The sequence below is a fragment of the Haematobia irritans genome, chromosome 3, assembly GCF_050003625.1.
Source record: "Haematobia irritans isolate KBUSLIRL chromosome 3, ASM5000362v1, whole genome shotgun sequence".
In the NCBI taxonomy this organism is placed as follows: domain Eukaryota; kingdom Metazoa; phylum Arthropoda; class Insecta; order Diptera; family Muscidae; genus Haematobia; species Haematobia irritans.
In genome coordinates this window covers 175476237-175502134 of record NC_134399.1, presented here as the reverse complement: position 1 = coordinate 175502134, position 25898 = coordinate 175476237, and the positions used below count along the sequence as shown (strand labels likewise).

The 25898-nt window shown below is 31.8% G+C and overlaps 2 protein-coding genes across 3 annotated transcripts; both read left to right on the top strand.

The window, feature by feature from the left end:
- Window positions 1–9841: 9841 nt before the first annotated feature.
- On the top strand, window positions 9842–17342 carry LOC142229187 (lipase 3-like). The gene is made up of 3 exons (XM_075299724.1): window positions 9842–10089; window positions 10158–10886; window positions 16877–17342. The coding sequence occupies exons 1-3, from the start codon at window positions 10003–10005 to the stop codon at window positions 17279–17281; spliced, it is 1221 nt and encodes a 406-aa protein (XP_075155839.1). The 5' UTR covers window positions 9842–10002; the 3' UTR covers window positions 17282–17342.
- A 4022-nt stretch (window positions 17343–21364) lies between these two features.
- On the top strand, window positions 21365–22810 carry LOC142230233 (lipase 3-like). 2 transcript variants are annotated; one of them, XM_075300873.1, is made up of 3 exons: window positions 21365–21492; window positions 21575–22294; window positions 22361–22810. In XM_075300873.1, the coding sequence occupies exons 1-3, from the start codon at window positions 21409–21411 to the stop codon at window positions 22769–22771; spliced, it is 1215 nt and encodes a 404-aa protein (XP_075156988.1). In that variant the 5' UTR covers window positions 21365–21408; the 3' UTR covers window positions 22772–22810. The 2 variants fall into 2 exon arrangements, with proteins under 2 accessions (XP_075156988.1, XP_075156987.1); XM_075300872.1 differs by having other exon boundaries at window positions 21575–22297.
- The last annotated feature ends 3088 nt before the right edge of the window (window positions 22811–25898 follow it).

The following is a 25898-nucleotide window of genomic DNA, read 5'->3' as shown; positions in this document are numbered from 1 at the left end:
AAGATTCGGCCTGGCCGAACTTACGGCCGTATATACTTGTTTTAAATTGCTTTATAGTAAACTTTTGCGACACTTAAATGTCAAACATTTGATTTTTCTCTTAAAACGGCCTTACGGAGTAAGTTAGGAAATAATAGGATACCTTACACTCAAACAGAGTGAACCCTATATGTAACTGATGCCAATTTATTTCTATTTTAGTTCATGGAGTTATTATGTTTTGAGAAAAATTTTTATTAGTTAATTTAACTAAAACAAGTATATACAGCAGTAAGTTCGGCCGGGCCGAATCTTAAATACCCACCACCATGAACCAAATATTAGGATTTCCTTTGAAATTTCAGGAGGGCTTGAGGACTTGAGGACACTTCCCGAAGATACATTTAAAGATTTCACCTATGAGGACTATATCAGATTCTGGATTTATAAGAACCATTTTTGTTTGAGTTTTAGAGGAATCATTAACATCTCTTGTAAGTGTGCAAGAAAATTATAAAATAACGTCTTGATTTGAAATTTTAAATCTGTAGATTTTCACCCGAAAAATAAAATCTGGAAATTTTACATTGAGTTTCAAGCAATTTTCATGATAAGTGCGCCTTCTATACTCACAAGAAGTGAAATTGGTCTATATGGAGGCATTACCAAATGGACCGATAAAAACTTAATCCGATACACGTTTTTGTGAGCCTTAAATACGAGAATATTTACAATTTCAGGCAAATCGGATAAAAACTACGGTTTCTAGAAACCTAAGGAGTTAAATCGGGAAATCGTTCTTATGGGGGCTATACTAAAATACCGACCGATACTAACCGTTTTCGGCACACCTCTTTATGGTCCAAAAATACCTCTAGATTTCCAATTTCAGGCAAATTGGATAAAAACTACGGTTTCTATAAGCCCAAGAAGTAAAATCGGGAGGTCGGTTTATATGGGGGCTATACCAAAACATGGACCGACACTCACCATTTTTGGCACACCTCTTCAAGGTCCCAAAATATCTCTAGATTTTCAATTTCGCGCAAATTGGATGAAAACTACGGTTTCTATAAGCGAAAGACCCCAAATCGGGAGGTCGGTTTATATGGGGCTATACCAAACCATGGACCGACACTCACCATTTTTGGCACACCTCTTCAAGGTCCCAAAATACCTCTAGATTTTCAATTTCGCGCAAATTGGATGAAAACTACGGTTTCTATAAGCGAAAGACCCCAAATCGGGAGGTCGGTTTATATGGGGGCTATACCAAAACATGGACCGACACTCATCATTTTTGGCACACCTCTTCAAGGTCCCAAAATATCTCTAGATTTTCAATTTCGCGCAAATTGGATGAAAACTACGGTTTCTATAAGCGAAAGACCCCAAATCGGGAGGTCGGTTTATATGGGGGCTATACCAAAACATGGCCCGATATAGCCCATCTTCGAACTTGACCTGCGCGCAGACAAAAGACGATTCTGTGCCAAATTTCAGGACGATAGCTCCATTATTGAATGCTGTAGCGTGATTACAACAGACAGCCAGACAGACAGACAGACAGACGGACAGACGGACATGCTTATATCGTCTTAGAATTTCTCCCTGATCAAGAATATATATACTTTATATAGTCGGAAATCGATATTTCGATGCGTTACAAACGGAATGACAAACTTATTATACCCCGTCACCATTCTATGGTGGTGGGTATAAAAAGAGGAAAAAGTTATACACGAATAAAGCATTACAATTTACTAAATTCGTGTCTCCCTCAAAATAGTTCAGAATTTCTTAAAATTTGTAAGTTTTTTCAATAAAGCGACCGTCTTGAACTTCATATGGGATTAGAGACATTTTTGCAAATTAGAACTTCAATTTTTTGCTTCAAACTACGAAATTTTTTTTAACAAGTATAACAAAAAGATTTATTTATTTGTGTAAAATGGGCGCTAAATCTCCGTTTTTAATAAAGTTTAGCTAACTTTATCTAAAAGTAACCAAAATTTTACTTCTTGTTGGGTTCACTGTTTTTTGAGTGTAGGTTCGTCCCCTCTGAACTTTCATTATTATTGAGTCTGTTTATCGTCTGTCCACTGTGATTATAATATCAATGTTAATTCTTTCATTAATGTTATTCGAAGAATTTCATGCAAATCTAAAAGAAATGTTTCCGTATACTAAATAACTATTTTCGATTCGCAAAATGACAGCCAGGGTCTTAAAAAAACAAACAAACAAACAAAAAGTTCATTTACACCAACGAACAATATGTTAATTTCGTAAGAATCATTTTTTGTTAGAATTTTATAGTACCCGATCTAGCTGATTTTCTGGTTCTTTATTTTTAAACATCAACAGTTAAAATCATAAGCAAAAAAACTGTAATTTCTTATGATTAACCTTCAAAGTGATAGTTCTAAAAACTGGTTACTTACGAACATAAAACTCTTTTTAGTTATTCCTAATTTGCGTTGGAAATTAATTCAAATCACATTCATTTCACTGTGGACAGAGAGTGATGCTGTGCATAATTTTTAACCTTGAAGTTAGTTCTGTTCTGAACTTGAAAGCGTTCCAAGGTTTTATTTTCTAATTGTCGCATAGTTAAGAATACAAAAAAGTGTAAGAAGCGGGAGTTAAATTCGTACAAATTCGTTGGAAAAACAAACGTTTTTGAATTTGTTTCGATTAAAAAAAAATATACATTAATATCGGGATAAAAAATATTATTCCCTGTACAATGCCGGATTTAATTGATGCAATAGTGTAAAAGATTTTACCCTTATACATTGAAACTACCCTACAAAAAATTGAAGATTGTTCTACAAACATTTGCCCATCCTTGAATCCTCTATCCATTTTTTCCTCACTTCCCATGAAGTTCTTTTAGACAAGTCTTGAAAAATGTTCCATTTATGGGGTTTTAAGTGAAAAATTAAAATTTGGACAAGTATGTGTCCCAAAAAGGAAAAGAAAAGCGTTTTAACTTCTAAGGAAGTTCTTTTGAGAAGGGTTTTCAAATTAATAGTACAGTCAATTTTTTATACCCTTCACCACTACTGTGGTACAGGGTATAATAAGTTTGTGCATTTGTATGTAACGCCAAGAAGGAGTAATCATAGACCAACCTTTCAGTATACGGATCGGCTTAGAATTAAATTCTGAGTCGATTTAGCGATGTCCGTCTGTCTGTCCGTCTGTCTGTCTGTCTGTTGATGTATTTTTGTGTGCAAAGTACAGCTCGCAGATTTAGTCAGATTGTCCTAAAATTTGGTATGGGGTCCTGTTTCGGCTCAAAGACGATCCCTATTGATTTTGGAAAAAATCGGTTCAGATTTAGACATAGCTGCCATATATATTTTTCACCGATCTGGTCATAATTGGCGCGTATATCAACCGATCTTCCTCAAATTCCGAACATCCCAATATTTTATGAGTCTCGAAAAACTTTCAAAATATCATCTAAATCGGTTCCGATTTAGATATAGCTCCCATATATAGCTTTCGTCCGATTTACACTCCTTTGTCCACAGAGGCCAATTTTTTGCTCCGATTTAGTTGAAATTTTGTACAGGGAGTAGAATTAGCATTATGGCTATGCGTGTCAAATTTGGTGGAAATCGGTTCAGATTTAGATATAGCTCCCATATATAGCTTTCGCCCGATTTACACTCATATGACCACAGAGGCTAATTTTTTGCTCCGATTTAGTTGAAATTTTGCACAGGGAGTAGAATTAGCATTGTAGCTATGCGTGCAAAATTTGGTTGAAATCGGTTCAGATTTAGATATAGCTCCCATATATATGTTTTTCTGATTTCGAAAAAAATGGTCAAAATACCAACATTTTCCTTGTAAAATTGCCACTGCTTAGTCGAATAGTTGAAAAAATGACTCTAATTTTCTTAAACTTCTAATACATATATATCGAGCGATAAATCATAAATAAACTTTTGCGAAGTTTCCTTAAGATTGCTTCAGATTTAAATGTTTCCCATATTTTTTTACTAACATTGTGTTCCACCCTAGTCCATTAGCCGACTTAAATTTTGAGTCTATAGATTTTGTAAAAGTCTATCAAATTCTGTCCAAATCGAGTGATATTTAAATGTATGTATTTGGGACAAACCTTTATATATAGCACCCAACACATTTGACAGATGTGATATGGTATCGAAAATTTAGATCTTTAAAGTGGTGCAGGGTATAATATAGTCGGCTCCGCCCGACTTTAGACTTTCCCTACTTGTTACTTCTAAGGAAGTTCTTTTGAGAAGGGTTTTCAAATTAATAGTACAGTCAATATTTTTTTGAATGTAAAGGAAAAATATATAAAACGAATACTAAATTAAATCTCCCAAATTCGTCAATCATTTATATTGGTATCATAAATAACTTACGACCCACCGTATTATATGTTATTTACATATATATTTGTTTAAATATTTTAGCACAATTGTGCTAATAGTTCACACCATTCCCAAAAATATTCAAAATATAAGTTTGGAGTTGCAATTTATAGAAATAAATATGTTAGAACCCAGAAATGTGTGTCATTTTATAAACATAGATAATTTGGCAGTGCAATATATTCTGATGAATAAGTTTCTAGAATATTCGGATATAAACCCAAAGTAAAGACGTTGACGGGTGAAGTCGACTATATGGTACACTGACAAAACAGTGTACCCACCAGGAAGAAAACTTTTTGTTAATTTTAGAAAATTTTGAATATTTTTAGAAAATTTTAATTAAACAGTATAACAATTGCTAGCATCACGCCGATATCACAAAAATAAGTAAATATTTTTCGACAAATTCAAGAAAATTTATTAGACATAATTAGTGTTTTTCACTTGTTAAAGAAAATTTTGTAGTTTGAAGGAAAAAATTGGAGTTCAAAAATGCAAGAATGTCTTTAGTGACATACGAAGTTCATGGTGGACGCATTTTTGGTAAAATTTACAAATTTAAAGAAATAATGAAATATTTTATGAGAAGTACGAATTTAGTAAATCTTTTTGCTTAATTTGTATACAACTATTAATTTGTATACAACGCAAAAAATTATTAGAGTTAAGGAAACTTTCTCGACACATAAAAATTCCATGAACTAAAATAAAGTTAAATTGGCTTTAGTGAAATAGAGAGTTAATTTTTTGGAGACTTCAAAGGTATTTTATTGATTGACTATCTGCAAAAGGGTAAAACAATAAATTCATATTACTATTGCAACCTTATTCTCCTGATTTAGCTCCCAGTGACTTTTACTTGTTCCCAAATCTAAAAAAATTACTTGTTGGTAAGCGTTTTACCTCAAATGAAGATGCAATTACAGTTGTAAACCACTATTTTGAAGACCTTGAGGAAAACTATTTTAATCAAGGGATAGAATTGCTAGAAAAGCGTTGGACTAAGTGTATTGAAGTTTCAGGAGATTATATTGAAAAATAAAAATATTTTTGAAAAACTAACTATTCTCTTTCATTGATAGGCTAACAAGTTTCCGAACCGCCCTCGTATGTGTACGGTCATTGAACTTTATACTCACGTTTGGTTCATAAAATTTTTGAGACTTACTTAAAAAACTAAGATTTCATAAAGCTGTGGAAAATTTCGATAAAAATAATAGTTAGGTTAGGTTAGGTGGCAGCCCGATGTATCAGGCTCACTTAGACTATTCAGTCCATTGTGATACCACATTGGTGAACTTCTCTCTTATCACTGAGTGCTGCCCGATTCCATGTTAAGCTCAATGACAAGGGACCTCCTTTTTATAGCCGAGTCCGAACGGCGTTCCACATTGTAGTGAAACCACTTAGAGAAGCTGTGAAACCCTCAGAAATGTCACCAGCATTACTGAGGTGGCATAATCCACCGCTGAAAAGCTTTTTGGTGTTCGGTCGAAGCAGGAATCGAACCCACGACCTTGTGTATGCAAGGCGGGCATGCTAACCATTGCACCACGGTGGATAAAAATAATACAATTTAACTACAAGCAAATAATTTTTTTATACACTGAAAAAACAGTGAACCCACCAGGAAAGATAACTTTCGATTAATTTTAGAAAATTTGGAACTTTTTTAGAAAATTTTAACTAAACGGTATTACAAGCGCTGGCATCACTCCGATATGGCAAAAATAAGTAAATATTTTTCGACAAATTCAAGAAAATTTATTAGACATAACTAAATTTTTCAGTAGTTGAAGAAAATTTTGTAGTTTTAAGAGAAATCTTGGAGTTCAAAATTGCAAGAATGTCTTTAGTGACATACGAAGTTCATGATGGACACATTTTTGGTAAAATTTACAAATTTAAAGAAATAATGAACTATTTTGTAAGAAATACGAAATTAGGAAATCTTTATGCTTTATTTTGTGTATAACTTTTTCCCGTTTTTTAGTTCATTTAACTAACATACGCAAAAAATTATTTGACTAAAACAAACTTTTTCCAAACATAATGATTCTATGAACTAATATAAAGTTAATATGACTTTAGTGAAATAGAGAGTTCACTTTTTTTTGAGTGTACCCTAAACCACATAGTGGGCAGGGTATAATAAGTTTGATCTGCCAAAAAATGTGCCTACCAGAAATATTGATTTTAGACCCCATAAAATATATACCGATCGACTCAGAATCACCTCCTGAGTCGATCTAGCGCTTGGTGTCCGTCCGTCTGTCCATGTATTTGTTGTTCACAGGATTCCGGTCGCAATTATTAACTGATTTTGATGAAATTTGGTACAGGGGTTTTCTTGGGCACAAGGACGAACGCTATTGAATTTGGAAGAAATCGGATCAAATTTAGATATAGCTCCCATATATATGTATCGCCCGATTTCGACAAATGGGGTCACGTTACACCCTAGTGCACTAGCCGACTTAAATTTTGAGTCTATAGATTTTGTAGAAGTCTATCAAATTCTGTCCAGATCGAGTGATATTTAAATGTATGTATTTGGGACAAACCTTTATATAAAGCCCCCAACACATTTGACGGATGTGATATGGTATCGAAAATTTAGATCTACAAAGTGGTGCAGGGTATAATATAGTCGGCCCCGCCCGACTTTAGACTTTCCTTACTTGTTTCCAATAAAAATAAATTAAATTTAGCGTTAGTTTAACTACGGAATTTTTTTTTTGTGTACTCTTTTGGCGACACATTTTTGGAAAATCAATTAATTTTTTAGTCAAATATTTTTTGTTACGCTCAATTAAAACTGTGATTGATACTATCATTTTCGTGATTGAATACATTTCTATAAAAAAAATTAATTGGTTCAAATAATTGTGTACAAGATCACCGATTCCTCCGAAAAAAATATATAATATGCAAAATGGTAAAAAAGAACATATGCACACCACATAAAAAAAAATAAATTATGTCGTTTGAATAAATAGTGGTTGTATCTTAAAAAATACCGTCGCATTAAAGTAAGTTCTTATTTACAAATAAACAATTTAATTGTAGTAGATAATAGAGATATTATTAAGTTATGCAGTTTTTTACCAACATTACTTTCTTATGTGGTAAAATTATTTAACATCCAATTTGGAGTTTTTGTAAAAAGTTGATCTTCAGTTTTGACTGCTGATTACACAAAATTACTAAAAACTTTCCGGTAAAACATATTTTTAAAAATAGAAATTAAGACGTAAGAATTGTTTTTCTGGTTGTATCTTAAAAGATACAGTGCGCATTTAAGGGTTAATATGGGCATGTCATATTATTATATTTATCACAATTTTCCATAGAAGCATTTAATTTAACTGAACTCAAAAAAAAGATAGGTCAAAGGTAGAAATTTCGAATATTAGTATTACTACCCAGCAAAAAAAGCAAAAAAGTAATGAAAATGTTCTTTTTGGATCCGGAAGTGGTGCAAATTGACGCACACGCAAAAAAATAATTCTTTCCTCCCAAACGAAATTTTAGACAAACAAATTTCGTTTCTCATTTGCGTTTCGCTGTAAGGAGGTGTATTTGGAAGAAAAGTATATACTTTTTGTGATAAACGTTTATTCTTTTCCAGGATGTAAAAACAATTTCATAAAGACAAACTCAAAAACAAAAGCATTGTTTTCTTGCTAATTGCATTTTCCCTCACATCTTTCTCATATCCACGAGGTTTTTTAGTTCTTAACACCTTTTCCTGTAATACTAAGAATGTAGAAGAAATTATACGATTTTAAAAATTTTTCAAATTTTTTTACCTTTCGCCTGGACGGAGAATCGAACCGCGGACCATGCACTTTGTAAGCCAACACACTAACCACTGAGCTATGTACCTGTTATGGTCATCAATAGATAAATATCCATATAAGTTATATTTATATAGCATAGCTTGCGGCGCCCACGAACCGAATAAACAAAGTTTATTTAACAGAAACAAATATTTAGTTTGGCACCGTGGAGCAGTGGTTGCTACGTCCGACTTGCATGCCAAGGGTCGTGGGTTCGATCCCTGCTTCGACCAAAGTTTTTGTTTTTTTTACATATATTGCAGATATGTGCGGAAGATTCTGAAAAAAATGTTCAACATTACATTGTAGTATAGTAAATTTTTAACTAAAAAATGTGTCTTATTGAAGACCTAAAGTCAGAAAAGAACAGTGTTTGATATAAACGAAATGGACTGTGTTGTTGTTTCAAAAATAACTTTTTTTATTGAAAAAATAAAAATGTTGTAAAAAACGAATTTTTTTGGTGATAAAAGTTGAAAATTTTCGAAGCAATTCAAAAAACTCTAACAACAGAAAAACGTTTTCGGTACACGTTTTCCAAACGTTTTTTTTTCTTTGCGTGCAGAAGCGATAAATTTAAAATGGGCATGTCATAGAACGGATGTCCACTCATTCTACAGCCGTTGCGCTGAATTTGCATCACTTATTAAGGTGTGATCCGAATTCAATATTTTGGATGTACATTAAAAAATTCTGTGATATTTTGTCAAATAAACAATTTTTATATTTTTTTTATAATTTTTCGTGGATATAACGCTTGTTGGAAACGTTTGACCTCAAATATTTTCAAAAATTCACATTTTTTCCAGATTGGATTTAACATTTTTTTCAACAAAATTTAAATGATTTGTACCATTTTATGAATTCTTACTCAATTTTTAACATATTTGAAACAAAAAAAGTTAAAATTACCCATTAAAAGTATGAAAAAAAACATGTTATAAAATTTTGAATGAAAAGAACTTCCTGGGTAGTTCACATCATTGAGAGTGCATCTTCTGGAAGTGCTTTTTAAGTTGTGCCGTTGGAAGAACTTCCAAATTTTTTTGCTGGGTAATGGCTTAATTGACATACTTAGTTGCTTCGTCAAGAATATTTCTTTTAAGATTTGACTCTTTCATAATTCACCTAATCTCAATATTTTCTTACAAATTTCATTGCAATAAAATTCTGTTTATTCCAAAGTAATTCTTAAAATTAAATACTAGAGATTAGTTTTTTTTTTGGGGCATTGTAACGAAAGATTGTTTACTTTTGTTTATTTAGTAATTAAGAATACACAATGAAATAAAATAAACGATTAAAATAGGTTTGTTGAATAATTACAGTTAATATAAAAATTTATTGCACTTCAAAAAGACAAGCGTATACAAAAATTATGACAAGTGTATACAAAAATTATGACTTATATAAATTAGCGCGAAATTTTAATTAAAAAATGTTTGCTATATTTTCTAACAGTAGTACCTTAATGTGTTACGAACAGAACGAATATGCATAGTATACCACCATAATGTGATCCAGGCTATTAGAATCTAAAAGTGTTTGAAGTTTTGTTTTTTTTTTTTTTTTTTTTTTTTTTTTTTTTTTTTTTTTTTTTTTTTAAGGAGGTGTGAGTACTAACGCCATATTGTTTACGTATTTATTATTAACAACAGAATCGAATGAAACGTAATTGTGTACAATAACAAAATTTTACAAAGAAAAAAATATAATCAGTTCTCCGATAATCAAGCAAAGGAAAAAAGGGCATCAAAGCAATGAAAATATTGATATTTATTCTAATTATTTTCGCCATTGAAGTGGAAAGGAAAGTTCTTGGATTTTTAATTACCAGTACCACCACAGTGAGTATACAAATCCGTCAATATGATAAATTTCAAATTTAAACTACCTCTTCTCTTTATATTTACAGGCTGATCGTATAGAAAATTTTGGTTATACCAGTGAGACGCACATTTTAACCACCAAGGATGGTTACATTTTGACTTTATTTCGTATAAAGAATTCCACATCAAGTAACCACAATGCAACATCTGGAACATCAAAACCCGTGGTCTTAATGGTTCATGGCCTAACGGGTTCTTCAGATTGTTGGATAATTAGAGGTGCTGCCGATTCCTTGGCCTTCAATCTAGTGGACAATGGCTATGATGTGTGGTTGGGAAATTGTCGAGGAAATCCCTATAGCTCTCGCCATGTTTCAATGTCAACAAATGAAAGAAAATTTTGGCATTTTTCATGGGATATAATGGCTGACATTGATCTACCCACCTTCATTGATTACATACTCAAGCAGACTGGAGAATCTAGATTACACTATGTGGGACATTCCCAGGGAACAGCCATAATGTTTTCTTTACTTTCGACACGTCCGGAATATAATAGGAAAATAAAAACTACTCATATGATGGCTCCCATAGCTTTCATGTCCTATGCCCAGTCACAAGCTATACGTTTAGCAGCTCCACTTTTGGGAACGTACAGTGAATTGGATCCTCTCTATGGTGATCGACCTTTTTTGCAAAATCCTCTGTTACAGAAAATACTTGGTATTTCGAAATGTCGTAGTGCTTTCGCATATCCTGGCTTATGTTCATTTTGGCTTGCTATTGCCGGGGGATATACAACGCATACACCACAAGTAAGTAAACAAAATTAATTTGAAGGGTGATGCAATAAGTACACTGAAAAAAAGCATGCCCGGTTCCAAAGATTTTGTCTTTACTTTAAAAATTTTGGTATTGATTTCGAGCCAAAGAAGCAGAGAATACAAGTAAGGATACTTTTAAGACACAATTCTCTTTTAAATTTGGGTTTTGTGTACTTGGTTCTAGCAAGCAAATTTAAATTTTCGCTTTTTCTCTTCATAGGCTTTCAAAGTCATTTTAAAACGAGTTAACGATAACATTATTTTCCAAATTAAAACTCGACTTCCAGTAGAAATTATGCTATGTTTCAAGTAAAAAACGTCTTTAAAATGAAGTATACTATATTTGAACGATCTTTTGCTTTGTAGTCAAGATGCAAAAAGACAACAAATTTAAAGACAATTTCATTAAATTTAAAAAATTTTTCTGAATTATTAAAGTCAAGTTGACCTTAGCCCAAATTTTTTTTTCTTTCATGTCATGATACCCATTTTTAAGTGAAATCACTTAATTATAAGGACCATACGACTTCATTGAAAAGTTTATCGACTTTTGGACAAGGAAAAACTTTATATTAGAGAAATGCGTCTTCTATGCTAAGCAAAATTTGCATTCGTATTTTAAAGACATAAAATCTCACTGAAATATTTTTTCAGTGTACTTCGACAAAACAAATTGTTTGGAAAGGTTGCGTTTTATGTTTCATGCTAATCTGTTTTTAATTTAATTCACTTGACCCACTGTTACTCAAACCGTTTTAACCGTATGAACCAATAAACATCCAAACATCCAGTAATACCCAGCAAAAAAATTTGGAAGTTCTTCCAAAGGCACAACTTTAAAAGCACATCCAGAAGATGCACTCCCAATGATGTTCTTTATTTTAACTACGCAGGAAGTTTTTTTAATTAAATCTTTTATAACTTAGTTTTTTCATACTTTTAATGGATAATTTTAACTTTTTTGTTTCAAATAGCTTAAAAACAGAGTAAGAATTCATAAAATGGTACAAATCATTTACATTTTGTCGAAAAAAATGCTAGATCCAATCTGAAAAAAATTTAAAATTTTTGAAAATATTTGAGATCAAACGTTTTCGACAAGCGTTAGAATCCACTAAAAATTATAAAAATTATTTATTTGACAAAATATCACAGAATTTTTTAATTTACATCCAAAATATTGAATTTGGATCACACCTAAAGAAGTGACGCAAATTCCGTGCAACGGCTGTTGAAATGAAGGACTTCTGTCCTATGACAAGCCCACACGCAGAGAAGGAATATGATCACCTCAACCATGTTTCAAGAGCAAAATGTTATTTTTGGATGGTGACCATGTAACATGTTTATGGCAAAAATGTTCTTTTCTCGCCAAAAATAATATGCTTGCCGAAATCAGACACATAACCTCCGAGAAAATAACATGGTTGCGACAAACATATTACATGGTCACCATTCAAAAATTACATTTTGCTCTTGAAACATGGTTGAGGTGATCATATTCCTTTTCTGGGTGCATGTTAAATTCATCGCTTCTACGTCAATTTTGCACCACTTCCGTATCCAAAAAGAACATTTTCATTACTTTTTTGGCGACTCTTTTTTTCCTGGGTAGGTATCAGTGAAAGTGGTAACCGCAACACATATGGAGATTTCGATCGTAGTTAAAAGTGCAGCCATTACAAATTGTTTAAAAAAACTAAACAACCACGCTATAACTTTTGAGTCTAGGATACCTGACGGCATTATGAATTAGGATGGCACTAAATGTTGGGAAGAAAAAGTGTAACCCTAGGGTTACATCTTTTCGCCGAATCGAATTCGGCTTCAATCATTCGGCGATTGATTTGGATCAGCGTTGCCACAATTAATTGTTATTTTGAACCATCATTTTTCCAAAATTGGACAAAAATTCGTACCAGCGGACTATTTTTCCAAAGGTTTACTTCGATAGAAAATTTTGTCAAATATTTAATTCTATTCAAAATTTTTATTTTTTCTATTTATATATATTTATATACTATAGAAAATGTTGTCAAAATTTTATTTCTATTGTCACAAGTTTACTTCTATAGAAATTGTCGTCAAAATTTTATTTCTATAGACAATTTTGTCAAAATTGTATTTCTATATAAACTTCTTTTTTTTCAAAATGTTATTTCTATAGAAAATTTTGTCAAAAATTTATTTCTATAAAAAATGTTGTCACAATTTTATTTCTGTAGAAAATTTTTTCGAAATGTTATTTCTGTAGAAAAATTTTTCGAAATTTTATTTCTATGGAAAATCAAAATTTTATTTCTATAGAAAATATTTTCAAAATTTTATTTCTATAGAAAATTTTTTCAAAATTTTATTTCTATAGAAAATTTTTTCAAAATTTTATTTCTATAAAAAATTTTGTCAAAATTTTATTTCTATAAAAAATTTTGTCAACATTTTTTTTCTATAGAAAATTGTGTCATAATTTTATTTCTATACATTTTTTTTCAAAATTTTATTGTTATAGAATATTTTGTCAACATTTTATTTCTGTAGAAAATATTTTCGAATTTTTTTTTCTATGGGAAATGTTATCAAAATTTTATTTCTGTAGAAAATTTGTACAAAATTTTAATTCTATAGAAAATTTTGTCAAAATTTTATTTCTATAGAAAATTTTGTCAAAATTTTATTTCTATAGAAAATTTTGTCAAAATTTTATTTCTATTGTCACAATTTTACTTCTATAGACAATTTTGTCAAAATTGTATTTCTATAGAAAATTTTTTCAAAATTTTATTTCTATAGAAATTTTTTTCAAAATTTTATTTCTATAGAAAATTTTGTCACAATTTTACTTCTATAGAAAGTGACGTCAACATTTTTTTTTATGAAAAATTTTGTCAAAAGTTCATTTCTATAAAAAATTTTGTCACAATTTTATTTCTATAGAAAATTTTATCACAATTTTATTTCTATAGAAAATTTTGTCAAAATAGTATTTCTATAGAAAACTTTGTTAAAATTGTATTTCTATAGGAAATTTTGTCAAAATTTTATTGCTATAGAAAATTTTTTCATTTTTATTTTTTATCGAAAAAAGTTATCAAAAATTGTCTTGCAATAACATTTTTTTACCAAATGGTTTAAAAATTAATAATTTTTTGGACCAATTTTGGACCAAATTGGCAACTCTGATTTGGATACAATGTGAAGTCGCACAATCACGATCGGAAAAAGTCACTCATCAAAACGTCCCAAGTATATCAGGGAGAAATTACAAGACGGTATAACGATGACCGTATGTCTGTCTGCTGTAATCGCGCTACAGTCTTCAACAATGAAGCTGAAATATTTTGCAAACTCGTCTTTTGTCTGCAGGCGGGTCAAGTTCGTAGATGGGCTATATCGGCCCATATTTTAATAAAGCCCCCATACAAACCGACCTCCCATATTCGTGGTCTTGAGCACTTAGACGGTATTTTGAGTGCTTAATATGGCGTGATTCGGTCCATGGTTTGGAATAGCCCCATATAGACCGATCTAGTGATTTCACTTTTTGGGCTTCTAGACATTGCAATTTTTATCCGATTGGACTGATATTTTAAATCTAGAGGTATTTTTGGTCCACTCATAAGTATGTAAAACATGGTATGAATCGGTCTATACTGGGGGTATATCTCCCATATAGATTTGATTTGATTTCTTGAGCGTCTAGACAACTTGAATTGGCCTGAATTTGACGAATTGACTTCTTGGGCTACTGGACACTGAATTTTTTTTTATCCCATTTGCCTGAAATTGGAACTCTGAAGATGTTTTAGGTCCCAACATAAGTGTCCATGGTATAGCTCCGATATACGATTTTACCGGGAAACAATTATATTTGATTTATGGTATTTAAAATTAGGACGGGCCGAGCTTAGGTTAGGTATAGTGGCAGCACGATATTTCTGCCCGATTCTATGTTAAGCTCAAGGACAAGCGACCTCCAGTGAAACCACTTAGAGAACCTTTGAAACACTCAGAAATGTTACCTGTATTACTGAGGTAGAGACTGGGTTCGAGCACACGACCCTGTGTATGCTAGTCGGGCATGATACCCATTGCACCACGGTGGCTCCCACGGGCCGGACTTAATCCGTATATACTTGTTCTTGTTTTTATCTTAGTTCACAAATATTCCGGAAATCCAATCAGACTCTGCTGTAAAAAAGAATTACCTTATTACTGAAATAAATCGGACCCTTTTGAGGTACTCGTGGAGCACGGAGTAATAGCGTGAAAAAGGCGGGACCAAGAACCTATGTGAGGCTTCTGTAGAGATGACGTTTCTCATTATTAAGGGTAACCCGCGTATGGGGAAAGTATCAATATTTGATTTTTTTAATAAAGTCAATTCGATTTCGTTGCCGGAAATCGATAGTGAGTCAAAATGGTATTTTAACTAAAAAAACGAAGAGCCGAATTTAAATTGAAAGCAAATTTTATGTATAACTTTATGCTATGAATTCATTACAAAGGAAACTTTCAAAAATTAAAAAAAAAAACAAGTAAGGAAAGTCTAAATTAGGGCGGGGCCGACTATATTATACCCTGCACCACTTTGTAGATCTAAATTTTCGATACCATATCACATCCGTTAAATGTGTTGGGGGCTATATATAAAGGTTTGTCCCCAATACATACATTTAAATATCACTCGATCTGGACAGAATTTGATAGACTTCTACAAAATCTATAGACTCGAAATTTAAGTCGGCTAATGCACTAGGGTGGAACACAATGTTAGTAAAAAAATGTGGGAAACATTTATATCTGAATCAATATTAAGGAAACTTCGCAAAAGTTTATTTATGATTTATTGCTCGATATATATGTATTAGAAGTTTAGGAAAATTAGAGTCATTTTTACAACTTTTCGACTAAGCAGTGGCGATTTTACAAGGAAAATGTAGGTATTTTGACCATTTTTGTTGAAATCAGAAAAACATATATATGGGAGCTATATCTAAATCTGAACCGATTTCAATCAAATTTGGCACACATGACTATACTACCAATTGTACTCCTTGTGCAAAATTTCAAGCTAATCGGGATAAAACTCTGGCTTCTGGGTCCATATAAGTGCATATCGGGCGAAAGTTATATATGGGTGCTATATCTAAATTTGAATCGATTTCAACCAAATTTGGCACGCATAGCTACAATGCTAAATATACTCCCTGTGAAAAATTTCAACCAAATTGGGCCAAAACTCTGGCTTTTAGGACCATATTAGTCCATATCGGGCGAAAGATATATATGGGAGCTATATCTAAATCTGAACCGATTTCAATCAAATTTTGCACACTTGACTATACTATTAATTGTACTCCTAGTGCAAAATTTCAACCAAATTCGGCCAAACATCTGGCTTCTGGGGCCATATAAGTCCATATCGGGCGAAAGATGTATATGGGAGCTATATCTAAATCTGAACCGATTTCAATCAAATGTTGCCCACTTGACCATACGACTAAGTGTTATGTTTGTACAAAATTTCAAGCAAATCGGTATAAAACTCTGGCTGCTGGGTCCATATTAGTGCATATCGGGCGAAAGATATATATGGGAGCTATATCTAAATTTGAACCGATTTCTTCCAAAATCAATAGGGTTCTATTCTGACCCAAATTAGGAACATGTGCCAAATTTGAAGGCGATTGGACTTAAATTGCGACCTAGATCTTGATCACAAAAATGTGTTCACAGACAGACAGACGGACGGACGGACAGACGGACATGGTTATATCGACTCAGGAACCCACCCTGAGCATTATTGCCAAAGACACCATGTGTCCATCTCGTCTCCTTCTGGGTGTTACAAACATATGCACTAACTTATAATACCCTGTTCCACAGTGTGGCGAAGGGTATAAAAACTACCATTGCCAAGATCAAAAGTCTTTTTACATTGTTAAAAAAAGTAAATCAAACATATTATTATTTTATTGCAGTCCCTTTACCCCGAGATATTTAAAACCCATCCTGGGAGCTGTTCAGCACATCAATTCGTTCATTTGGTACAACTTCATGTATCTGGACATTTTCGTCGCTATGACTATGGCATAAAGGAAAATATGATACTCTATAATCGTACAACACCACCAGACTATAAATTGACAAATATTAATCTTAAATTTCCTTTAAATCTATACTACAGTGATTATGATGTCCTATCATCGAAACGCGATGTGGAACATTTGAGTACAATTTTGGGTAATCAAAGTGTTCGACATTTTATTGATTTGCCCAATTTTGGTCATTTTGATTTTATGTGGGCCGCCAAAGTTAAGGAGATTATGAATCATGGTATACTGCAGAGGATGCATAAAGCTGAGGATGTGTTTCGCTCATCATAGCAAAATTGTGATATATATTTTTAAAATAAGTATTTATTCATAGCTTTAGATAATAAAAATATATATATAGTTTTTATTTGTGTTTGGGATTTTTATTTTTCTGGAAATTGGTAAACAATTTTAGGATTATAATTGTTGTTGGTTGACGACAACCATGGTATATTTCTCTCAGTCACTACTTGTAACTCCGCCAGAGTAATGAAAGGTCCAAAACTATTTAAAGCCCATATTATTCTAGATTCCCATACAATGCACCCAAAGGAAGTGAACGTTGTGCTTCTATGGTAGTGCCAGAAAATGGTTCAGTCATCTGATTTCCAGTAAAATGTACAGTGGGGAGCAAAACCGTGTGCATGTTGACCCCTTAGGAGTATGCTTTATTGAGTCAAATTGCTATAAAATTTATTTTATTACTTTACTTCCTGATAAACAAGACTGTACATTCAGATAAATTGTATGCCTATACTAATGCCTTTATTAAAATAAAAGTAAGTCTGAATCCAGTTTTGTATTTTATAGGTAACACATTGAAATCAAATAGTAATTAGCTCATACACTGAAAAAACAGTGAACCCACCAGGGAGAAAACTTTCGGTTAATTTTAGAAAATTTGTAATATTTGTAGAAAATTTTAACTAAACAGTATTACAAACGTTGGCATCACACCGATGTCGTAAAAATAAGTAAATATTTTGCGAACAATTCAAGAAAATTTATTAGACATAACTAAGTTTTTTCACTTTTTAAAGAAAATTTTGTAGTTGGAAGGAAAAACTTGGATTTAAAAATTGCAAGAATGTCTTTAGTGACATACGAAGTTCATGATGGACGCATTTTTGGTAAAATTTACCAATTTAAAGAAATTCTGAACTCTTTTGTGGAAGACACGAATTTAGTTAATCTATATGCTTCATTTGAGTATAATTTTTTCCTCGGTTTTAGTTAATTTAACTAACGTACATAAAAAATTATTAGAGCAAAGGAAACTTTCTCCAAAAATAATAATTCCATTAACTAAAATAAAGTTAAATTGGCTTTAGTGAAATAGAGAGTTCATTTTTTTTTTGAGTGTAGTCCTTTATTTCTAATTATGGTTTTAACTCGTCTTGACATACTTCTGCTAAGTTTTTTTATTATTTCTTTTGAAATCTCCGACTAATTGCACCTTTAACCAGAATTCTCAATAAGATTGAAAACGTGGCTTTGTGGTAGCCTTTTGGTCATTTGAGAACTGTTCTCCGTCAACCATTTCCTTACTATTTTGTAAGTATGCTTGGGTTTGCCGTCTTTTTGAAAAACAACTTGATCCTCAAAGTAAGCGCAAACCTCCACAAACTCAGGCAAATTTTATTGCACAATATGAAGTTAGTCTCCTTTTTACATGATTCCTTATGACTAACCAACGGCCAAGTATGTTATCATCCGCATATCTTGAAGATTTCCCCTTTTACGGTTTGTGTCGTTACCTATAATGTTCTATGGAATCAGATTAAAAACGGTTTATTTAACTTATTTCCAATCATCAATGACCCAATCTCTATGGGTTTCACTAGACATTTTCTATTTAATAAAGATTTCAAAAAGTGAAAACATGCACTCAGTTTTGCTCCCCAAGGTATGTGTAATAGTTAGGTTAGGTTAGGTGGCAGCCCGATGTATCAGGCTCACTTAGACTATTCAGTCCATTGTGATACCACAGTGGTGAACTTCTCTCTATCACTGAGTGCTGCCCGATTCCATGTTAAGCTCAATGACAAGGGACCTCCTTTTTATAGCCGAGTCCGAACGGCGTTCCACATTTCCGGTGAAACCACTTAGAGAAGCTTTGAAACCCTCAGAAATGTCACCAGCATTACTCAGGTGGGATAATTCACCGCTGAAAAACTTTTTGGTGTTCGGTCGTAGCAGGAATCGAACCCACGACCTTGTGTATGCAAGGCGGCATGCTAACCATTACACCACGGTGGCTCAAGTAGACCTTACCCAAAAAAAAATTTTGGTAAGGTAAAGTCACTTAATTATAAGAACAATACAACTTCATTGAAAAGTTTATCGACTTTTGGACAAGGAAAAAAAACTTTATATAAGAGAAATGCGTCTTCTATGCTAAGCAAAATTTGCATTCGTATTTTAAGGACATGAAATCTTTGGCCTCACGACAATATTTTTTTCAGTGTAGTCTTGTTCGAAACCTTAAAAACCTAAAGGACAAATTTAATTATTTTTTAGCAATATCCGAAATACAGAAATAGCTGAATTTCTAAAAAAATAATTGTTTCTAATCCAATTTTTCACTACTGAATGAATATTTGTTTTTTTTTTTTTCTAATACACTAAGAGTGAATATAATGTTGGCAATAAATATGATTCATTTTACCCTCACCATAACGAGTAATTTTTTTCAGTATATGTTTGTGTAAGTAATTAAGTTTTAATATGAATTATAATTAAAATGTAGTAAGTGTAGTAAATAATTTTGCGTAGAATCTTTATCACGTATCACGCAAAGAAAACAAGATATATAGACGTGAGGTCGATCAGACCGAATTTTAAATACTCACCACAATCGATCAAATGTAGTTAATTTCTTCGAAACAGATAAAATAGAGAAATTTCTTGTGAATTTAATGAAACATAATTCCTCGAGAAGATTGGTTCAATTGGCACGGTTCCAGGAGTTAAAATATCCATTACTTGTTTCAATAATGAATTCTAATGAGTCAAAGATATGACCAAAATAAGTTTTTCTTTATCTTTTTTTGGGGTGGTGACGAAGTAATCTCCTTTTCGGACATATATAAAAAATTTAATTTTTTTTAAGGAGATATGGCCAAAATAAGGGTTTCATATAAAAAATTTGAGGTTTTGTGGGTTTTTATAGAAATTTTATGTATATGTAAGGAGATATGGCCAAAATAGGTTTTTCATATAATAAATTTGATTTTTTGAGGATTTTCATTTAAATTTTTATTTTTTTATGAGTGGCCACGAATTAAGGAGATACGGCCAAAATAACGCAACAAAAATATTTAAAGGAATTCCACAAATATTTGTTTTTAAATGCATCCCGGAATCTCCCATCGATTTTTTTGAACTTCCGATACAGACCTTTTGGACAAGTTATGTTAACAAACATTGATCCCCCCATCGATTTTTCCACTTCTGATGCAGTCTTTTTGGAAAAGTATTAGGAAGTACGCAATTGGGCTATTTTAAGTGAACATTAACACTTTTGACAATTAATTTTCACAAAAAATAGCGAATCAATAAAGAAGTAAAAAAAAAAAAAATTATAACAAAAAAAATTAAGATCATTCTCCCTGGGATGATCTTGAAGTGAAAAAGTCAAACGACACAGGTTCAAGTTTGAATTGTTAACTTCCATGCAAGTTCTTTTGAGAAGGTTTTGCAAATTACGATAATTTTTAATTTTTATTGAATTTAAATGAAAAAATATATGCCGAAAATAGCAAAATGGATCGTTTTTATAATAACATAAAAAATATTTTTTTAGGAAAGTATTTGATAAAAAAGTGCCGCTGATGGGATTTGAACCAACGTTCATTTGTTTTTCCAATCATAATAATAAAGAACATCTCAGGAAGTAGTTAGAATGTCATGCCGTGGTGTCATATTAGGTTCGTATCGCAAAATTTGAATAGACGTCTAGATGCATCGCGTTCAATGTAGCTGAGTGTGCTAAAGCGTTCTGTTATGGTGCCAACAAACCCATTGGTGAACTTCTCTCTTATCACTGAGTGCTGCCCGATTCTATGTTAAGCTCAATGACGAGGCACCTCCTTTTTATAGCCAAGTCCAAACGGCGTTCCACATTGCAGTGAAACCACTTAGAGAAGCTTTGAAACCCTCAGAAATGTCACCATGTAAAATTCATTGAAGATAATCCAAGTTTGCACTACTTCCGAATCACAAATTGGGGATCCAAACTACTTTTTTTGGAAATTCTTTTGTCCGTAGAGTAGAGTACATAAACTTCGGTCACGTCTAATGACTGGCCTTATTTCCTTGTTGAAGATCTTTATGGTACATAAGTACAATGCAATTTATACAATATTCTATCATTCTACTTACAGGCCTCATACTGACTTGTTTAACGATCATTAAGAATGAAAACTGTGATTGGCGTAAAGTGGATCATTGTCAGTTTAATACTCCATAAAAATGCAATGGATTTGGATGCGGAAACTAGTGTAAGTACGAAATTACTCAGAATATTGCCACATTTTAAAACAGAATGAAAAATCAATAAAATAATCTTTTCATATGCTAAAGGCTCATCGCATTAGTAGTGCTGGATATACGAGTGAGACATACAATATAACCACCAAGGATGGCTATGGACTGACTCTATTTCGTATCAAAAATCCTAGAACACGGAGGGGAAAATCTCAACCAGCTCCCATTGTTCTTATGATGCATGGTTTGCTAAGTTCCTCAGATTGTTGGGTTGTAAAAGGATTAGAGAATGCTCTTGCTTATGAATTGGCGGACAGGGGTTATGATGTTTGGTTAGGTAATAGTCGTGGCAATACCTATGGTCAAAGACATACTTCTCTAGCACCCAGTGATCATCGGTTTTGGCAATTTTCATGGCATGAAATTGGAACAATTGATTTACCCTTAATTATGGATTACATTCTCAAGAAGACTCAACAATCATCCATGCATTATATCGGACACTCACAAGGAAGTGTGATAATGTTCGTCCTCCTCTCTATGCATCCCGAGTACAATGAGAAATTGAAAACGCTTCATATGTTGGCACCTGTGGCCTATATGAAAAATGTACGCTCGCCCTTGTTTAAATTGCTTAGACCCATATTTGGAAGATATTCATTTTTGGATCCTTTACTTGGCGACTCGGCTTTGTTTCAACCACCTCTTATACAGAAACTTTTTGGTATTGAACAATGTCGTCATCAGCAGTGGACTCCGGAAATGTGTAAAGAGCTCATATATTTGGTATATGGTGGAAAATCGGACTATTTTCAGGTAGTAAAAGGAAATTTCTTGTAAAAGGTACAAATGGGACTAATTTAAATTTGTTTTCTCTTTTAGCCTCTATTAAAGGATTTATTTGACTCTCATCCAGCACCAGCATCTACACATCAAGCAATTCATTTTATTCAACTAATGGTATCAGGTTATTTTCGCCAATATGACTTTGGTCCCGAGGGCAATAGAAAACGTTACAATCGTCTTATGCCTCCGGAATATAATGTTAGGAATATCAATACACGATTTCCTATACACCTCTATTATAGTGATTACGATGAGTTATCAGCGAAGTTGGATGTCGAAAAACTTAGCAACGTCTTGGGTAATAAAAGTGTTCGACATTTTATTGATTTAAAAAATTTTGCACATATTGATTTTTTATTGGCTTATAATGTCCAAGATGTTATCAATCGTCCAATTCTAGAGGATATGAGTAAGACTGAAGATATTTTGAAACAAGAGAGAAATTAAATAATTTAAGGTAATATATAGAATAATTGTCTGAATATATATAGATCTATTTGTCTTTAATATGAATCTTACAACCGGAGAAGGCACGGGATCACCCCATAAATATTCTATCGGCATAATGCTACTTTTGCCAAGAGAATATGGAACATTTTTTAGGAAAAAAATAACATGTTTGCCGAAATCAAATACATAATTTCTGAGAAAATAACAAACATGTCTCCCGTGAAAATATCACATTATACTCTTGAGACGAACATGCAGGTTGACACGGTTGCGTTTAAGTTAAGGTGGTAATCCGCTTTATTTCAGGCTCATTTGGACTATTCAGTCTATTGCAATATGGATCTTAAATTTCGTGATAAATTATAAATTAATTGAATTCTTCGACACATTCAATAAAAAGTTTAATTGACTTTGGCCGAAAAACTCTATTAATTTTTTAACCAAGTATATTTTTTTAGTTCTAATTAATTCTGTGATTGATAATATCATTTTCGTGATTGAAGAAATGAAAGAACATTTTGTATTATTGTTTACTTATTTATAATTATTTTTCCTATAAATGAAATTGGTTTCTTGTAATTTTTGGAAGGGTTTATAATTTCTTGTATGTATTTTCCAATTGTAGTTATAGCTATTTAAGATTTATGTCAAAATTTAATGAACCAATGAATAGTATGTAACTAATCTTCAAACTAAATGTTTAATTATATTTTTCATCAGAAATATATTTTTTTTTATTTAATTAAAATGCTAATTTGGGATATTTAAACATTTAATTAAAACTGTAAAAATGTTCAATTATTTTCTTAATTGATTTTATATTTTAATTTAATTAAAAAGTTAATTGTATCAGTTGATATTTTGATTGTTTACGTTTTCTCTTCAATTAGCTTTTTAAATGGAAATATTTTGGTTTTATTTTTTCTGTGTACTTGAAAACGAATTCACAACACATCAATTACTATGTTCAAATGGATCAAGTGTAAAAGTTTTTAATTGCGTAATTGTCAAACAACACTGCTTATGAAGTTGCTAAGTAACGAAAAATTTATAAATACAAACAATAAAATATCATATAATTATTAAAATGTTGTCGATAAAAATACTAAATCCAATCCAGAAAATTTGCAAATTTTTGAAAATATTTGAAATCAAACGTTTCAGACGAACATTAGAAATCATTAAAAATCATACAAAATTATAAAAATTATTTATTTGGCAAAATATTACAAAATTATTAATTCACATCCAAAACACTGAATTCGAATCACAACTTAAGAAGCGATGTAAATTCAGTACAATTGCTATTGAAATGGTGGACATCCGTCCTATGAAAAGTCCATGTTAAATTGATCAAATATCTAAAGGGGGCTTGAAGAAGCCTTCCCCAACATTCCTCCAGGCGATTAAGAAATTGGATGTAATTTTTCAAGACATGAATGGCAGGCTTATAAATCACGATAAAAATATACAAAAGCGCCTTTAGGAAGGATATAATGGAATTGATTTATCCGAGAAAGTGAAGAAATTTTTCTTTAAGTGTCGCATGCACTTAAATACCTCTAAATTTTCAATTTACACGCAAAAAAATAATTCTTTCCTCCCAAACGAAATTTTAGACAAACAAAGTTCGTTTCTCATTTGCTTTTCGCTGTAAGGAAGTGTATTTGGAAGAAAAGTATATACTTTTTGTGATAAACGTTTATTCTTTTCCAGGATGTAAAAACAATTTCATAAGGACAAACTCAAAAAAACATTGTTTTCTTGCTAATTGCATTTTCCCTCACATCTTTCTCACATCCACGAGATTTTTTAGTTCTTAACACCGTTTCCTGTAATACCAACAATGTAGAAGAAATTATACAATTTTATAAATTTTTAATTTTTTTTACCTTTCGGCTGGACGGAGAATCGAACCGCGGACCATGCATTTTGTAAGCCAACACACTAACCATTGAGCTATGAACCTGTTATGGTCATCAATAGATAAATATCCATATAAGTTATATTTATATAGCATAGCTTGCGGCGCCCACGAACCGAATAAACAAAGTTTATTTAACAGAAACAAACATTTAGTTTGGCACTGTGGAGCAGTGGTTGCTACGTCCGACTTGCATGTCAAGGGTCGTGGGTTCGATCCCTGCTTCGACCAAAGTTTTTTTTTTTGTTTTTTTTTTTTTTTACATATATTCCAGATATGTTCGGAAGATTCCGAAAAATGTTCAACATTACATTGTAGTATATTAAATTTTGAACTGTAAAATGTGTCTTATTAAAGACCTAAAGTCAGAAAAGAACAGTGTTTGATATAAACGAAATGGACTGTGTTGTTGTTTCAAAAATAACTTTTTTTATTGAAAAAATAAAAATTTTGTAACAAACGAATTTTTTTGGTGATAAAAGTTTAAAATTTTCGAAGCAATTCAAAAAACTCTAACAAAAGAAAAACGTTGTCGGTACACGTTTTCCAAACGTTTTTTTTTTTCTTTGCGTGTAAGGAAACTGGGATAAAAATTGCGGTGCCCAAAATCCAAAAAGTCAAATCGAGAGATTCGTCTATATGGGTGGTATACCAAAATATGGATCGATACGCACCATATTTGGCGTACTTTTGTACATCCAAAATATCTTTAGATACTGAACTTCCGGCATATCGGATACAAATTGCGGTATATAGAAGCCCACGAAGCATGGTTGCCACTCGAGCCAAAAATAATCTGCCAAAATTTGAAGAAAATTAAAAAAAAATCTTGTTTACCAAATTAAAAAAAATCTTGTTTTGCAGAGTTTCATCAAATGTTGGTGGTTGTTATGGAAAAATGTTTTAGATCGCTCCTAATAGCGATAATTTATTTGATTTTATTTATAGAAAATTTAGTCAGTTTTATTTTTGTAGAAAATTTTCTCAAAATTTTATTTCTATAGAAAATTTTCTCAAAATTTTATTTCTATAGAAAATTTTTTTTCAAAATTTTATTTCTAAAGAAAATTTTCTCAAAATTTTATTTCTATAGAAAATTTTTTCAAAATTTTATTTCTATAGAACATTGTTTCAAAATTTTATTTCTATAGAAAATTTTGTCAAAATTTTATTTCTATAGGATTTTTTTTCAAAGTTTTA

Bases quoted from the DNA above. Each gene is read 5' to 3' on its own strand.
- LOC142229187 (XM_075299724.1), top strand. From the start codon at position 10,003: ATGAAAATATTGATATTTATTCTAATTATTTTCGCCATTGAAGTGGAA. The intron at 10,090-10,157 runs GTGAGTATACAA...TTATATTTACAG, and splicing joins TAATTACCAGTACCACCACA to GCTGATCGTATAGAAAATTT. The intron at 10,887-16,876 runs GTAAGTAAACAA...ATTTTATTGCAG, and splicing joins ATACAACGCATACACCACAA to TCCCTTTACCCCGAGATATT.
- LOC142230233 (XM_075300872.1), top strand. From the start codon at position 21,409: ATGAAAACTGTGATTGGCGTAAAGTGGATCATTGTCAGTTTAATACTC. The intron at 21,493-21,574 runs GTAAGTACGAAA...CATATGCTAAAG, and splicing joins ATTTGGATGCGGAAACTAGT to GCTCATCGCATTAGTAGTGC. The intron at 22,298-22,360 runs GTAAAAGGAAAT...TTTCTCTTTTAG, and splicing joins AATCGGACTATTTTCAGGTA to CCTCTATTAAAGGATTTATT.